Source organism: Ixodes scapularis, unplaced genomic scaffold (assembly GCF_016920785.2).
Source record: "Ixodes scapularis isolate PalLabHiFi unplaced genomic scaffold, ASM1692078v2 PGA_scaffold0__279_contigs__length_252992795, whole genome shotgun sequence".
NCBI classification, from domain to species: Eukaryota; Metazoa; Arthropoda; class Arachnida; order Ixodida; family Ixodidae; genus Ixodes; species Ixodes scapularis.
In genome coordinates, this window is record NW_024609835.1 from 2,679,535 (window position 1) to 2,697,332 (window position 17,798).

Consider the following 17,798-nt stretch of genomic DNA (forward strand, 5'->3'; position numbering starts at 1 on the left):
AAGTGAGATGATAAAGAGAACCTGTAAATTGCATTCTAATATCACTAGTCACAGTTACCTATTTATTCGTGATATGTCGAAAGCACGTAATTCTGATCACAAAAGGTGTGCGTGAGCGCATCGCCACTCGTTGCTTACACTGCGATTGTTTTTTTGTTTTTTTTTGTTTTTTTTTACAATTCATTTATTATTTTTTACATTACTGACATGGTTTTATATTATCACCGTGTGTTCATTTTATTATGTTTACATTGGTTTGATTGAACTGTGTATTTCAGTGAGGATAGTTTGTCATATTTTGCGTTGAAATTGCTATCTTTCACCCCACAAATATTTTGAAATATCCGTTCTCTATATATCTGAGATCAAGTTCCGCATCCCATCGACTTAACATGAATTAAGCAATATTGCATATTTTATTAATCTGAGCATTTTCTACCCCACAAAAAATTTTTCCGAAAGCCTGTAAGTTGGGGATAGGCCTCCTGCGCTGAAGCTTTGAACAAACTGTAGCGCCTTCATTTTGGGTAGTACAAGCTCACCTGATTGAGCATAGCCCTACTTATGGCACGTTGGTCGAGCTTTTTCAGTTCTATGTGGTGCTAAAGAGCGAAAAACACCTTTGGACGCCAGAAATCGCCCAAACTCAATGTTGCAAGAGAATCGAAAGTGCCAAATTCATGACACCACCGTTTGGGCACGCGTCTCTTATCTCTGCGTGCTGACGTCACAACACCTGTGTGGCGACGTTTTAATTTTTTTTTTTTCTTTTCGATGTCTACTTTGGAACGCGTGAAACTGCATCTCTTGGCTCACGCTCTCAGCGTCTTAGCTTTGACGGCGTTCGAATTTTTGTTCTGTCTTTGCATTTTCATCGTGATCTCGCGCTCCGCACCAGAGCAGGCACGCTTCTGCATGCGTGACAGTTTGAGACGCTAAAATTTGTACTACCCAAAACAAGTCCTAACAAGTCTTATTCGCAGCACCCTCTGGGCAGCGCAGGAGGCCCATGGTCCGTGCTCCCCCGTTGCTCCGTGCCTCGTGCAAAACCAACTGCGTGAGCAGGGCAGCGAGCGGGCCCCGTTGGGGAGGGAAGGGGGGCGGGGGGTAGCTTTGGCATTTGGGGAGGGGTTTCGACCCCCCCAACCCCCCCCCCCCCCCCCCCTGCCTACGCCACTGTACAGTCACACTTATCTCGCGACAGAACGCCATTGCAGCGCCTCCTAGGCGTTGGGTGCCACGAAGCGATTGAAGTCCACGACGGTTGACCGTGGAAGCGTTACGGAGCGAAACCTCTGCCGTCACTCCGAGACTTCCAGGAGGCTCCTCTCAGGTTTGGAATATGCTCGCATATTCAATTTTGTACGGTCATCAGATGCCCGCATAGGAGGGCAATAAAATTTAGTGGGTCTCCACCCACCACTTAAAGGTGCCAAAGGGAAGCGTTTGGAGGAGTTCAGCATGTGCTCTATGAGGTAGCTCAACAGATACACGGCAACAGTTACAAATCCCATCTCCCACAACACAAGAGCTCTATTGGTTATACGGTCCCCCATGGGTCTTGTTTGTAAATAACGCTGTGCACTCCTCTCTGGGGCGAGGGCGTGCCCGTGTGTTTGAAGGTCGCCAACGTGATATTTCATGACCATTGATTCGAGTCGCTAATACTGTCTCTCCTCCTTCCCCAGAGTCTCTCCTATCCTTTGCGAGTCCAGTCTCAGTTTTAAAGACAGACTCTTGCAAACCAGCAAAATTGCAAACTGAGTGGTGCGACATTCTTGGCTAGGACGCCTTCACGTGGCTACTATATGTTCCGCGATGAAGACGTTGCAACAAGGGGGCCGTGAACGGAGACAGAGCCAGCGTCAACTTGAGGCCCAGCAAGCGACAAGGATCAACACTGAAGTTGACAAGCTTCTCAGAGTGGCGAAGGTATGGGTTGAATAATCGGGGTTTCACTTGTTTTTGCAGCGAAGCTGTATATAACTCGTTGGTCGGGTTTCTTCATGTCCGTCGACGGAATAGTCCAGGTCGTACTCTTGCAACCGAGTACGACCTGGAGAGACCAGACCGGTTTTTAAGCCTTTTGCGACTTCTTAGGACCGGATGCGCGGCAGCGGAGCTGGTTATCATGTGGCTTTGAAGGCCCGTTCACACTCTTGCAACCGAGTGCGACCGAGAGAGACCAGACCGGTTGTTAAGCCTCTTGCGATCTCTTAGGACCAGCTCCGCTCAGTGCATCCGGTCCCAAGAAGTCTTTCTCGGTCTTTCTCGGTCGTACTCGGTTGCAAGGGTGTGAACGGCGCTTGACACTCTGTAGGAAATCGCGTACCGCCGCCGATTCGCCGTTTCCCACGTGGTCCGTCAACAACCCGAGTCCAGCCTGGTTCTTTCACGGGAGCGGGATTCCGCTCCCAGTTTATTGGAACAATAAAACACAACGTTACAAAACACTCAATCTAAACTACAAATACAAGCTACATTACACAAATATTTACAAACGCACGTTAAGCCCAAAGCTAAACACAAAGAACGCCCCCAGGCCTCGTGTCCCGCGATTACCCTAGATCCGGTCGCCACCCACTTGCCTGCCACTGCCTGCGTCTCGGTCTCGTCCGGAGTCCTTAGAGGCCTCTCGCCCCCTGCCATCGATGGGCGAGGAGGTTTCTCCTCGCCTGCCATGGATGGATGGATGGATGGATCTGGCTAAACCCTGTGAATCGGGCGGTGGCTTGCGCCACCTAGCCAACATTATAAATCTAATTATATGTTTTGAATTCCAAGATTAAATCTCACCCCTGCCTCGATTTTAGCCACCAGTCTGATAACCTCCGCTTGGTTATTTCTACCCGTGTAAAGTCTATTTTTCCTTCACTGTCTTTAAAACCCAATGCTTTGATTAAATCCGCCCGGCCACTGTTAACTGTTGGGTGAAGCCCTTTACAGAAAAGTATTAAGTCTTCAGCCGTTTCCTCCTGCTCCCCACACACACTACATAAAGTGTCCATTTCACCCGGTACGTCTTAGTCCGCAATACTCCTGTCCTGGCCTCAAACAACAAAGAGCTTCCCCTAGAATTATCGTAGATATTTTCTTTGCAAATTTCCTGTTTGAACATTCTGTACGTCTCCAGTGCTGGTTTTGTCTGCATACCCGTTTCCCACAGACCCTTCTCTGTTTCTTTTATCCTTTTCTTAACCCGTAATTCCTGGTTGGCGCCCCCACTGCCGCCCAAATATTTGCTTGATAATTTTCTAGTTCGCTTTCTCCATTTGGTATCTACATTCCTCATGTACAAATAACTGAAAACTTTCCTAGCCCACTGCTCTTCCTCCATTTCCCTCAAACGCTCCTCAAATTCTATCTTGCTGCTAGCTTCCCTGCCCTCGAATGACGTCCATCCCATGTCGCCTTGTACCCCCTGATTCGGCGTATTTCCATGAGCTCCCAAAGCAAGCCTACCTACGCCCCGCTGTTTAATTTCTAACTTTGCTTGAATATCTGGTCTCATGCACAGGACCGCATTGCCGAAGGTCAGGCCGGGAACCATGACCCCTTTCCAAATCCCCCTCACCACTTCATACCTACTGTAATTCCACAGAGCCCTATGTTTCATGACGGCTGCATTCCTGCTACCTTTCATCGCTACATGTTTTTCATGCTCCGTTAGATACTCAACACCATTATTTATCCATACCCCAAGATACCTGTACTTATCCACTACCTCCAACATGACCTCTTGTATCCTATGCTCGCCACCATCTTTATCATTAAAAATCATCACTGCCGATTTTTCTTGACTAAATTTAAGACCTAGTTTATCTCCCTCTGTACCACAGATATCCATTAATTTCTGCAAATCTTTGTTGTCGGCCATTAGCACTATATCATCTCATCTGCATACATCAGCCCCGGTAGTGATTGTTTAATCCATTCACCTTGCTTGATGAAAGAAAGGTTGAAGCCAAACCCGCTCAGCTCTAGTTTGTTCTCCAATCCCTGTAAGTATAACATGAACAACAAAGGCGACAAAGGGCAGCCTTGCCTAAGCCCCCGCTCTATCTCTATAGGCTCCGATACATTTGTTTCCCATTTTATAAGCACCTTGTTGCTATTATATATATCTTTTAAAAGATTAGTTACTCCAGCTTCTACCCCTAATGTACCCAGTATGCCCCGCAAATTCTCTTGAATTACACTGTCGTAGGCTCCTTTGATATCCAGAAACGCTAGCCATAGGGGCCTTTGTTCCTTTTCTGCTATTTCGATACACTGCGTTAAAGAGAACAGATTGTCCTCTAACCTCCTTTGCTTCCGGAACCCATTCTGCAGCCACGGGGGCACCTGCAGCGCCCTCCAGTGGCTAGGAGAGAAAGCGGCGCATCGGGAGCCGAATTCGAGATCCCGATCGACCCCGCGGCAACACGACCATGTGATCGTGTCGCGGCCAAGATTGGCCGAATGGTTTGATTAGGGAGCCTTCATGTGCGCTTTGCTAGGGTGATGCCACCCTTTGTAATACCACTTGCCGACGAACCAGCAGCCATTTTGGTTCTCGGCGATAATCTGTGGGGCTTATCAGGGCTTATAACCCTCCCGGAAACAAGCACCTTATCTCACAAGTTCGGAGCAGCGTTGTGGAACCCACGGAGGGAGGATTAGCATTTTCCCCCTCGGATGCGAGGACCGATGGACACAAAGGCCACTTTCCGGCGCACGGGGAAACAATGAGAGGAACAAAATGGCGGTGGAAGTGGGTGTGGGAAAGGGAAACAGGCAGTTGGCATCACCCTATGCGAAGTGCACATGAAGGCACCCTAGGTTTGATGGGCGCCAACGTGAATGCACGGTGCGCCATAACTCTTTTCAATAAGAAAACCGCATGATAGATGATGAGGCGTGTGCAAACAATGCAAATCACGTAGCGCTCCCTGCATGTGTTTCTCGGTAAAGGTTGCGGTTGCATAGGCTGCCGCGGCAACAGCCAGCGTACAAAGTATTTCATATATAAAAAAATGTTGGTGCGGTGCATTCCCTTTTCTTTCGTCAATCATTTGATATACATACAAGCATGAACTGCCACTGGAGTCCCAAGCAACTTCCGGTCGCTCAGTCTTTGCAAGCCTTGCTTTGTCACCAGTGCTAGAAAGCATAAATGCTACACGGACAACAAAGTTTGAGATTTAACAAAGGCCTTCGGCTGTACAATGTTACATGTTGGAGGAAGCAAGTTGGTTTACAAGAATGCTCGAAACATTTTAACCCATCTCGCACTCCTTCATTCTTTTGGCGTTCACCTGGAGAATTGGTGGTTAGACGTTTCATTACATTTCAAGCAGCAGTGTTTATGAGGTGGCTTTGGTTCGTTCTTTTTATAAACCGGAAGTTCTCTGGGACGTCACAGAGCGGGGACGTCAAAGCTTGGAGCATCACCTGGTGGTGTTTGCCATAACGATAATTACAAAACCCGAAAATGCAATCGTTATAACCGATTATCGTTTTATCTGGAGTAGAAACTGAGCGTTTCTAGTCTAAAATCTCTAAAAACTGATTGTTATATAGACCGTTCCATTAAGGCCCGTTCACACTCTTGCAACCGAGTGCGACCGAGAGAGACCAAACCGGTTTTTAAGCCTCTTGCGATCTCTTAGGACCAGCTCCGCTCAGTGCATCCGGTCCCAAGAAGTCTTTCTCGGTCGTACTCGGTTGCAAGAGTGTGAACGCGCCTTTAGGGTCATACCAGAGAGGGTAAAAGAGAAAAAATGCATTCCCCCTCTCACCCCGCATGTCGTCCGCTCCGCCGAGTGGGCTGTAGCTAGCGTCCGGCTAGCGTGCAAACTCTATTTAAAATCGCGTCAAATAAAAAAAAAAACAACAAAAAAACAGGGAAAATTGTGTCAGATTGGCCGGTCTCTTTGGCGAAAAGTAAATCCGGTTGCTGTACCTTTTTTAGTTCGTACTGGTGTAGGACTTTAGCGACCATGAGTGGAAGTCTGAAATAATCTATAAAACGTGCTCTCCTGCCGCAATACACGCAGTAGATGAGGGTAGCTTGTACTGCCGGCTGACTCAAGTGCTATTTAAGTAACAGAAAAAAGATATGCTAGTTGATCATTTAGCAAAATAGAACAACAGAGAGCTATAGGCTGATTTTGGAGTAGTCACAACTATTCTAAGAACGCTAACCACTTCATAACGGCAGCCACAAGCGAAAGTTCGATGTTCGGTAGAGCCCGCCGATACAGCCCAAAGATGGAGAACGGCAACCTCCCGGTTTGTCGTCTGCTAGCGGAGTCGGACGCGTGCCCTCTCTCTGGTTTTACCCCGCCGAACCCGCTGAACTTCCCGGATGTTTGGAGAGGGCGTTGCGGTCGAACAAAAGGTGCCGCCCAGAGAGCGCTAAATGGAATGGTCTATACAGGACATCATTGTATGTGGCATCGTTATAACTTAAGGTATGCACTGTAGTGCAGTGGGCAATCGTTGCTGGTGATACCACAGCTTCACTGTTCAACCACCTTCATAGCATAAATTAAAACCCCAACTTTTCGTTTTTTTTTTTTTTTGCGCGCGTGTGCGTGGTTATGTGGATGTGCAGTACTGTACCCTCGATCATCTTGGTAACCGGACAAAAGCTCACCGGACAAAAGCTCACCGGACAGAAGCTCACCGGACAAAAGCTCACCGGACAAAAGCTCACCCGTTTTTTGACAGACCCGGACAAAAGCTCACCCGTTTTTTGACAGACCCGGACAAAAGCTCACCTCGATTTCTTTTTTTTTTACTATCCGGGCGAAACACGGGTTGAAATAAAGTGCGGACGCAATGGACATTGGACCATTTTTAGGAGAACTTGTACCTCATCCACCATTGAGTTGAGAATTTTTTAAAAAATACTTTGAAAGAACGGGAGTTCGGCCTTTTGAAAAAGTACAAGACAGATGACCAATTTAAAAAATTGTGCGGGATTTTAGATAGGCTCGGGTTTCTTCCACCACAGCCTGTTCCACAAGTACTGACCACCAGGGAAAAGTCTACCGGTGACATCGCTACCTACTCGACTATTTTGATTGCACGTATTTCAACGGCCGCTTCCGTTGTGCTTCTGTTCCATCTGCGGCGGCACCCAGAGCGAATTCTTCCCTTCGCCTGACTCTGCGCCGACGGCGACCGGAGTTTCCCCCGGTACGGAGGAATATGTACGACACCACTGTTCAAGATAAAGACCGGATGAGCAACACCTGCGAAAGATAGAGTGCCGGGTTCCAGATGCCCGTCGGCCACGCCCATCCAAGCGTCTTGAGGCTGATTGAATGCCTACAGCAAAATCAGGCGCTCGTTGCCAGGGCATTGACAAAAGCCCGGAGATGTGAGCCCACCGTAAAGCGGGTGCGAAAAATCACTCTGCACCTGCACAATCGTCTTAGAAATATTTGTGAGGGCTTGCATGTACATCGAGATCTACCAAGACTGCTGGAGCTAGTGGGGCACTGCATTCGCTTCTAACCAATCGATAAATAAACTTGTTTCTACTAAAATCAACAAACCATGCGCCTGTCAGATTTAATTTATCGTTGCCTTTTTGTGTCGCACGCATGCACCTAAGTTGTCCGCACTTGTTTTAAGACCAACATGAAATTTTCTAGTGGTGAGCTTTTGTCCGGGTCTGCGAAAATATGGGTGAGCTTTTGTCCGGGTCTGTGAAAAAATGGGTGAGCTTTTGTCCGGTGAGCTTCTGTCCGGTGAGCTTTTGTCCGGTGAGCTTTTGTCCGGGATTCGATGATCTTGTAGGGAGCATTCACTGGCGGCCATATCCGTGTGCGCTGCTGCTGAGCGCGTGCTGACGGCGTGCTTCCGCAGTCCTTTTGGAGCGTGCATTTAGCACCATCAAGATTGCCGGTCTTAGCAGGCTATTAACGTGAGCGCGTTCTGAGCATGCGCTCTAAGCGTCGCCCTCAAATATGGCGTCCAGTGAATACCTCCTATACGCCTCGCAAGTGGGCTCATTTTCGACTTCTGCGCATAAGAAAGGAATTAGCGGTGACGTCAGAACGCCGAACTCTGATTGGCTGATCGCGGCCCCCTATCTCAGCGTCGTCTGCTCCTTTGCAACGTCGTCTGCTCGCAACGTCGTCTGCGTCTGTCTTACCTTTCCTGCGACTTTCGGAGCGAACTCGACCTCGCCTTTCAGAGAGGTCAGACGAAATAACTCGAGCGGTACGTTGTTTTTGTCTAACAACTAGCAGACGCGCATCAAGGAGGGAAGTCAAAGGACTCCCTGGCGAGGTGTCCCGGGGCGCCGAGGTTTTTTTGCTTAGAACCGAGGCAAGTTCCCTCCCAAATACTTTTTCCCTCCATTCGTGTGCGGCGAGACCCCTCACTCTTTAACGGCGTCGGCGGGTTGGCGCAGTTAACGTCGTCTGCTTTACGTCTGCTAGTCAAAGCGGTCAAAGCGATGGCTGCTTTACCTTTGCTGCGTCTGTCGGAGATTCACCGCTTTTTTATCGGCGAGAGTCACCGTTGCCTCGGGAAACAAGGAGATAACAAGAGGAAGAAATTGACATTTTAATATAAAACTGAGGTCAGCAAACAAAATATTATGCGGGAAGGGTTCACAAGGGTCGCGCGGGCATATTCCACTCAGCACGCCAGCCGGTCGTGGGCAGACGGTCGCCGAGTCGCGGAGAGCCTGCTAGGCCTAACTGCCCAGCTCGTTTGGTCGCGTTCGGTGGGATCGTGGCCGTGGGAGCTTTTCCCGGGTGTTTGTGGATCCAGCGTTCTTGTTCGTCGTGGTCTGTTTCAAGTACTTTTTACTTTTTTCTTGCTGCTTGAAGTCGGGACGCGTCAGAACCGCACGTAAAAAAATAAACGTCCGTGGGTCGTCGCGACCGCGACGTTGTCGGCCATGCTGATTTGATCGTAAGAAGTGCGTAAGACAGCTTCGGAGCTGTCGTAGGATTTTGTCGTAACCTGCGCAAAACTTACGAAAATTTCGTTTCGTGAATACGAATTTGTTCTTAAGTTTTGTCTTACGCACATTTTTGGCGTAAGATCGTTTCGTGAATATGGCCTCTGCACTTCCGAAAGTCGCAGGAAAGGTAAGAGAGACGCAGACGACGTTGCGAGCAGACGACGTTGCAAAGGAGCAGACGACGCTGAGATAGGGGGTCGCGATCAGCCAATCAGGGCTCGGCGTTCTGACGTCACCGCTACCCCCTGCGCGAGAAGCAGACGAGCTTGCCCTCCGCATAGTGACGTTTATATAAGCTTGTATTACTGCAGGAAAAAAAGTGAAAGCCGTTTAACTCCCTGTAACAACGAATTAGAGCGCAGCTCTTGAGGAGGAGGAGGGAAGGGTACTGGGGGGGGGAGTGAAGTGACCTGGGGGGTCACGTGACCTTGGGGGTTCACGTGATGATGCCGATGATGTCATCAGTGACGTCACTGATGACGTCAGCAGTGAAGATGACGATGCGGTCTCCGATGACGTCATCAGCGATGATGACGATGCGGATGCCGGTGACGTCATCAGTGGCGTCACTGATGACGTCATCAGTGATGACGATGCGGATGCCGGTGAGGTCATCAGTGAAGTCACTGATGACGTCATCAGTGATGATGACGATGCGGATGCCGGTGACGATGACGTCATCGTCACCGGCGGATGACGATGACGTCATCGGGGAGGTCACGTGACCTCGGTGGGGGTCACGTGACCTCGGGGGGGGGGGGGGGGGGGTCACGTGACTTCGGGGGGATCACGTGACCTCGGACGGAGGGGGGTCACGTGACCTCGGGGGGTGTCACGTGACTTCGGGGGATCACGTGACCTCGGGCGGAGGGGGGGTCACGTGGCCTCGGGGGGGTCACGTGACTTTGTGGGCCACGTGACACTAGGGGAGGGGTCACGTGACCTTGGGGTCACGTGACCTTGTGGTGATCTTGGGGGTCACGTGACCTTGGGGTGACCTAGGTTACGCCGACGCCGACGGCGACGGCGACGCCGCTCAAGCCGGGACCTGGATTCGGGGGACCTGGAATACGCCCTGCTTCAAGCCATATAAAATATTTTCTTCAACAGCTTAAATGTTAAAAGAAAAAAAAAATCACGGAGAAAAGCTTACTGCAAAACCGGCGGATGCGGAGAAAAGCTCACCGACCATTGTGCGTATGAGAAGGAAAACTCACCGGTCTTCTTTTTTTTTTTTTTTCATAAGTCCCAGAAGCCCTTCCCTGTCTACGGCCCTGGTCAGAGCGCGCTGTCTTCGGAGGTTCGCTATCATCGGCAATGGTGCTTTCGCCTTCAAGTAGTTTTGACCTTAGGGATAACATTAGAGACCCTGTAACTTTGTTTCAATAATGGCGTATTCGCTCGAAGGAATTTCACCCGGATGAGAGGATTTAACGTCATCGAGTTTTGAGGTCACGTGTTCTGCGTCGCGGATGTTCGCTAATCCCCCGAGCACGAGGGGAGCCGAGGAGAATCTGCGACCGGCCTACAGAATATCCGTCAGAGCGACCGGGCTCTTCCCTTGTCCCCCTGCTTTTCGGGGAGGATTATGAAACGCGGGGTGCCTTTTTTTTACCTCTTTTAGAGCGCAGCTCTTAGGCGCCCGTTTCCGGATTGAGCGGCGTCGGCATAACCGGGCGGTGCATGATAGGTAAATTCCCCCGCTAAATTTAGCGGAAAGTTTCCCCGCTAAATCTAGCGGAAAATTTCCCCCGCTAAATTTAGCGGAAAATTTTCCCCGCTATATTTAGCGGAAAAAATTTCCCGCTAAATTTAGCGGAAAATCTTCCCCGCTAAATCTGGCGGAAAATTTTCCCCGCTAAATTTAGTGGAAAATTTTCTCCGCTAGATTTAGCGAAAAGAATTCCTCGCAAAGTTTAGTGGAAAAAATATTTAGCGAAAAATTTTTCCCCGCTAAATCTAGCGGAAAAATTTCCCCGCTAAATTTAGCGGGGAATTCTTTCCGCTAAATTTAGCGGAAATTTTTTCCCTGAATGGGGGCGAACAGGAGAGGAGGAGGGGCATAGCCCCCTCTGTGTACCTTTACCTCCTCCTCCTCCAGGGCTGCGCTCTAATTCGGCATTACAACTGTTGTAAACGGCTTTCATTCTTTTTTTTTTTTTTTTTTTTGCCTTTTGTTCGGTGAGCCCACAGAGGTCGCCAGCAGGTTCGCGAAAAGACCTCGGCGACTCAACTACATGCGTCGTGCGAATGCTCGCTTGGACTTTCTGCACTGCCTGCTCCTTCTCCTGTCTTTTTCATTTCTCTGGAGGTAAATATCTCTCGTGCGAAGTCATGCTTCAGAGACGACGGCCCGCTACATTTGGTTTCTTCTGAGGGGCATCTGTATATAGAGTTCAAAATTATACAGTGTGTCCACAATAACTTGCATCACACTTTAAAAAAAAAAACGGTGAGCTTTGCGGGAATGAATTTAACTGTACGTTGTAACATCATTTACTTGCAAAATGTAATTCGATTACAACTACTTCGCTCCAAAAGTAGTCTACAATTACTGCTACGTAAAAAGTAATTCCCTACAAATACAAACTACTTTTAAAAAGTAATGCAACTACTTTACAATGACTTACTCTGGGAGCGACCCTACTTGGGCTACAGTGAACTCCGACTTGGGCCATGGAACTTCAAACGTCCATCCGTTCGAGATATGGCTATATGAGCCATGTTCCGTGGTTTATGGTGCCCCGTTGAACACTTCTGCAAGCTTATTTTGGGAAATCCGAATTTCGGTTCAGCATTTAAGCATTGCTGTATCAATCTCACGTGTTGTCCTCTTGTGAATTTTGTTAAATTATTTATAGAACTTGACAGTTTGGGGTAATAAAGTCATACGTTTTTTTTATATTTTCAATAAATAATTATAAATTATTTTATATACTCGAAGACGCCAGATCGGTAAAATAAAATAGGGTTGACACACTTCTGTTAGCCAGGCAAATGGAAATGCGACAATTAGTCATGATTGCATATTTCAATAGCGTAACTATAATCAACACGCGCGAATAAGAATACATTCACATAAAAACTTTTCGTGTTGCGAATTATTTACAATGAGTTGAAATTGTAATGGCTCAGAAATATATAAGAACCGAATCGAGGCTCCCGAATCATTAGTGACAATATACGCAGCTGCGAGATCAGTCTCCAAAATACTTATTGAAATAATATCCGAAGTAACACCGAGAGGAAATAAACTTGAAAGTAATACAAAGAAACAAATATGCGACAGTACTGAAAAAAGACGTAAAAAACGGACAAAAAAAGTAGAAAAAGAAAGAAAACTTCACAGACAATTAAAATCCCCAAGCTCGGCTAAAAGCTGAAGCTCAAATTTGTGTCTTTCAATATTTTGGCATGTTTACGCTATTTCTTTCTGCTCGCACCGCAGACGGCGCCACACTGTCCATGTAGGCTCCAAAGAGGATTGTCTCTCAGCCCGCAGCCAACAAACAACGCGACGCTATTTCTGTGGTGCGTGTCTATGTGTGCGAGCGCGCAGGCTTTCTGAGAGGTTCCGTCGGCGCCTGAAAGCCTTGAAAAAGTCATTGTAATTGTGCCCGAAATTTCGAAATTACTGACGCTAAAAAGTAACTAAATTACAATTTCTTTTAACCGAAAGTATTTCATTATAATTACAAAGAAATTAACTAAATGATAGTAATGCAATTACTGTAATTGAATTACTACCCAAGTACGATGTTGTTACCAGCCGTCGTACGAAAGTGCACGATTTTTTCTAGTGGTCCGAATTATTTATTTCATTCCAACTGATTTAGCTAACTTTAAGGGCCGAGGTGTGCATTGGAAAGTTGCGAAACACCGTTGCGCGTTTTTTGTTTTTTTTTTTCTTTTTAGCCGAGAAAATAATCCCGTCAAGTATTAAAAAAAAAAAAAGAAAAAAAAAAAAAAAAAGCAAACACGCGACAAGGCGCGCGCGCGTCGTGTTTGCAGCGCTCGCGCTCCGAAGTAACCAGGTTCCACCTTTATCACTGACGCGCTATCCGGGTCTGGACATTCGACGGAAAAGCCGGCGAGGGATTTGAGCGCTGTGACTGGGCCGGCGCCAAGGTCGAGCGCGACGCCGGCCATTCCAGTTGCTCCAAATCTGCGGCTTCTCTAACCGCACGCGTGCGCTAGGAGAAGCCCTCGACGTGAACAAACGACCGCGTCGGCTCCAGTGGTCTCGCTTTCATTAAAAACTACGAGAAAGCTGTACGCGCAAACAGGTTGCCTGTATTGGTAGCCGTCGCTCATGCTGGCCTTTTTCTGCGTTATTTCCGAGTGTTCACGCATTATATCAGGAGGCAGCGAGAAAACGCCGGCCGGAGGGAAAATCTCACGAGGCCTCTGGTCAATCATAGATTCCACCGCGCGGGGAGGCAGCGTGGGGCTCGCTGCCTTCCGTCGGGCTTTTATGCTGCATAAGTTTCAAGTGTTTTCCAAGGCTCGTGCTGGAGGCGGAGCATCTACTGCATTCTTAACCTGTGACTGAATCACGGTGACTGAATATAGTTAGGGTTGTTCGTTTTCGGTTTATATATATATATATCTATATATATATATATATATATATATATATATATATATATATATATATATATATATATATATATACATATTATTTTTTTTTTTTTTTAAATTCGGAGGGTAAAAATTGGGTGCTATTTTTCAACCTCATGATCGGAGAAAAATCTTTTTTTTTTTTTTTTGTGAAAACATTCCGAGATTTGGGTTTTTTCGGGTTAAATTTACAAATATACTCAATAATACATTAATTTTTTTTTTCTATATGAGCGTATTACGAGTTTTCTAACGCTAACGCGTTAAAATTAGGGGTCAGTTTCAAACTGGTAATCGGGGAGACATCAGGGTTTTCCAGCTCCGATTGCCGTCGGTCGCTTCAAGGGAAGCCCACGGGATCCTCAGGTGTCAACACAAACCCTGACCTTTCGAGGGACGGTCGTCTTCGATCAGATATTTCGCTATGGAAGAAACAAGTTTTCCCGATCTGTTTACACGACTGAAGGCTGAACTCAATGAGACGAATATGCTGCGAAAATTCGACGAATTTTGCCCGGCGGCTTTTGCTCTGCGCATGAAATCAACACAGTGGCTGCTACGTCACGTGCAAAGCGAGCGTGCCGTCGGGCGACGTTCGCCAGTTATTCGTCGCATAATTCGCTCCGTGGAGTTCAGCCTTGACTGGCTCGGACGTCGTTCGTGAAAAAGGTTGGACGCCAGCGAGATGGCCATGCTACCCGAGAGGCTGGGCATCGAGACCTCAGCGGTCCAAGGGGGATTCAAAGCGCATTTTTCAAGCTGCGTGCAGCAGGGCCCAGTGGCGAGGCGGTTCCACCTGCACAGCGGGGGGACGGAAATGTCCCTCCGAGGCCCCAACGCCTATCGCCGCTTTTCCTCAGCCAGCCTCTGTAGCATGTCACGGTGAGTTAGGCGCGCTCGTTGGGCGGTTGGTTGAGAGTCGTGTGGCGTCCACAGTGCTGCACGCAGCTTGCGAAATGAACTATAGGTCACTGTTGTCCCGAGGTAGGCTAGCTAGCGCTTGTGCACCGCAAACTCCGTGCGGCGTAAAAATAAATAGGTTGGTTATGTGGTTATGGAAGTCGGGGAGAAATTGGGTTTAACCCGATTCTCCTGAAACATGTTCGAAGTGGAAAAATCGGGTAAAATTGGGTTTAAAGCGCGAAACACACGTACGACGAAAACCTTCCGATCCGACGTGCAGACTGCCGGAATGGCCTTGGAGGGAGAGGGTTTTCGTAGCATCGGAGAGCGTTGAAAACCCTCGCCTCCGACCGTCGTATTGCGCGGTCGGACGTCGGATCGGACGGTTTCGTCGTACATGTGTTTCGCGCTTTACCCGAAAACTAACAACCCCCATGCATGGCTCGCTTCTACTTTATCAACAACATGCAAGAAGGAACAAGTCAATCGCCCAAGACGAAAAGGTTGCCTGTTCAGAATTCCAAGGACGGAATTTGACTGTTCAATTATTGCCATTTTGAAGGGAATGATAGCTTCCAAGATATACTACTGATCGGCATCATTTTTGACTCGTACAGCCTCGTAGATGCGCTGCCTGTTTTTCACCCGTCACTTAACGCTACCGAGGTGGCAGTGCCGGCCACCCAAAGGGACTGTAGTCACTGACAGAGTAAGAACGACAAGGCGTTCACATTCTGTCAGAACGCGCTCCATGCCTTCCGCCGTGCTTTGACTGCGCTCGGGGTGCACGAGACGCCGGAGCGCTGTCGAAGGTAGGAGCTTGCGCTGGAGGCGGAACTGAAGCTCTTACCTGCAGTTCTATCTTTGATGGCCGTGTTTGTGCAGCCCTCGACTCCCATCTGACTTATGGTGGAACCAAGCATTAGAAAACATTTCATGCCGAAGAAGACCACTGTCAAATGACATTCTCCGTGGTTGTTGTTTTTCCACATCCAATGAGTTTTTGAAGGCAGCCATACGCTGAACACTTTTATTTCAGCCTCAAACGGTTCACCGCGGTGTCCTGCAGTTCAGGACTTTCTTTCCAGCGCACGAATCACGAACACTGATGTGCCTTCAATGTCTGCGCTAGACACAGCGCAAAGCCGCCAAAACATACACGACTATACGACGACTAAAACACGAGGGATCACTTCCGCTTGAGTTCCCTTCTCACGATGAACAGTCCAGATTCATATAAAGATGAAACGAAGAATGACGACACACGGCTTCGTAAGACAAATGAACATTGCGTGGGAGCAAAGAGGCTGAACAAAAAGAACAAATGATGGCAAGTGGTTCTGTAAGGCAAATAAACAAACGCGTGGCACACACGCTGTCCGCGCACAGCACCCAAAAATAAACGTGCAAAAAAAAAAAAAAAAAGACAGATGATTGTAAGACAAATGCACAGATGTGTGGCACACAGTTAGGTTGTCCGCACACACCAGCCAAGAGCAGGCGCTCTGAACAAAGAAATGATGACAAACGACTTTGTGAGACACACCAACAAATGCGAGGAGGCAATCAGTTCGGTCGTCTGCAAGAACGGACAAGCTGCTACAAATCGAGCGGCATCAGAGCTTGCGGCATCCTGCCGGCGCCGTAGGTGGCCGCCATCTGCAGCAAGTGCATCTGGGCGCTGCCCACCAGGTGGTCGGGGGTGCATCGCAGGTGCCTCTTGAGCGACACGAGGAAGTGGTCCCAGTCGTCCAGCCTCCGGCGCTTCGGCGGCAGTTCCTCGGCCGTCGAGGAGGCCGCCGGGCTGGGGCTCGGGCTCGGGCTCGGTCTTTGTGCCACCTGGACCTCGCAGGTCATGCGCTCGTCCAGGTCTACCCGGTCGGTCGGCGACGGGGCGTCGTAAGGCGCAGCCGGGGGTTCGTTGGACACCTCAATGATCGTCTCGCAGATGGGCTCCTCTGCGTCCGTGCTGATGGCCACGTCCCACGAGTCCCCCAGGGCCGGCCGCGGCACCGCGCCCGTCCTTGCCGCCCTCGGGCGCTTTGGAACATAGCCGCTGAAAGCGGTCCTGCAACATAGTTTTCAAATAGTCTAAACTTCCACAGGGGCGACGGATGACGCGGTGTTGTAGTAACACATCCTGAACACCACGGCCGCAGTGTTGGATTTCCTACGAAACCTACCGGGGCAGCGCTCGGCTGAGATAACTGCACACACTGACCAAGCACGAGCCCCGTTCGAACGCAACAGTCCACCCTGTGCACCGCGCTGGCCTTCGGCAAAGTACACAAAGAATCCAAAATTACGGCCCTGCTATCTACGATGTTTTGGTTGTGTGCTCTCTAGCTCCCTCTAGTACACACAAGACGCCTTAAAAATGTTCTGTCCTCCTAATTACCTACCATACGCAAGAGGTTCGTCTGCCATAGTATGGCGACACTCGTTCACGCTGTAGTTGAGAACTTCAGTCAGTGCAGTACGACCGCTAGTCCGGCGTTTGTAAGCTGCATCACGACAGCGGCGGTACACGAAAGCGCGCCGGTACGATGCTCAGTCAGATGGCAAAGCGATACGATTGAATCAGTAGCAGAGGCGTCGGAACTATTTCGGGGAGGGGGGGGGGGGGGGGGGGGGGGGGCGAGCGAGGTTTTTTATTGCCTCCACCGCATTTCTTACTCAAAATTTCTGAAATATATATGGGAGGGGGGGGAGAAAAGGGTCGCCCCCTCTGCCCTCCCCCCCCCCCCCCCCCCCTGTTCCGACGTCACTGACCAATAGGGAAGCAGTAAATTAGAAAGAAGCACATACCCTCTTTGCGTATGTGCCAACAATTCTAGGACAACAACGAAATGACCTGGTCACTTTGATATAATAATATTGTTTTGGACGTTGCAATAAACACAACCAGAGGGCGCAGCGTCTTGGAAGCAGTAGCGTCACTAGGGTCAGGGGTACCCAGGGCGGTGGCCCGCCCCACCTTCCCCCCCCCCCCCCCCCCTTCCCTCTTTCGTAGCCCGCCGCGACACCTCCCTGATCATGGATGAAGAAAAAATAAAACAATTAAAACAGGGACAACACAACCACATCTTTCACATCCACATCTTATGAAAGATGTGGTTGTGTTGTCCCTGTTTTAATTGTTTTATTCTTTCTTCATCCATGACCAAAAACCAACACGCTCTTCTCCCAAGCATACCTCCCTGAGCGCTGCAACCGATCCGGCCCCCCCCCCCCCCCCCCCCCCCCCCCCCCTCACCCTAGTGACGCCACTGCTCGGGAGCGAGCAGGTAATGGCGCCCGGCTC

General features: G+C 49.0%; 1 protein-coding gene across 1 annotated transcript; it reads right to left on the bottom strand.

The window, feature by feature from the left end:
• Positions 1 to 15,510: 15,510 nt before the first annotated feature.
• Positions 15,511 to 16,921, bottom strand: LOC121835250. The gene is made up of 2 exons (XM_042289244.1): positions 16,893 to 16,921; positions 15,511 to 16,562 (listed from the first exon to the last, which is right to left on the bottom strand). The coding sequence occupies exons 1-2, from the start codon at positions 16,919 to 16,921 to the stop codon at positions 16,094 to 16,096; spliced, it is 498 nt and encodes a 165-aa protein (XP_042145178.1). The 3' UTR covers positions 15,511 to 16,093.
• Positions 16,922 to 17,798: the final 877 nt, after the last annotated feature.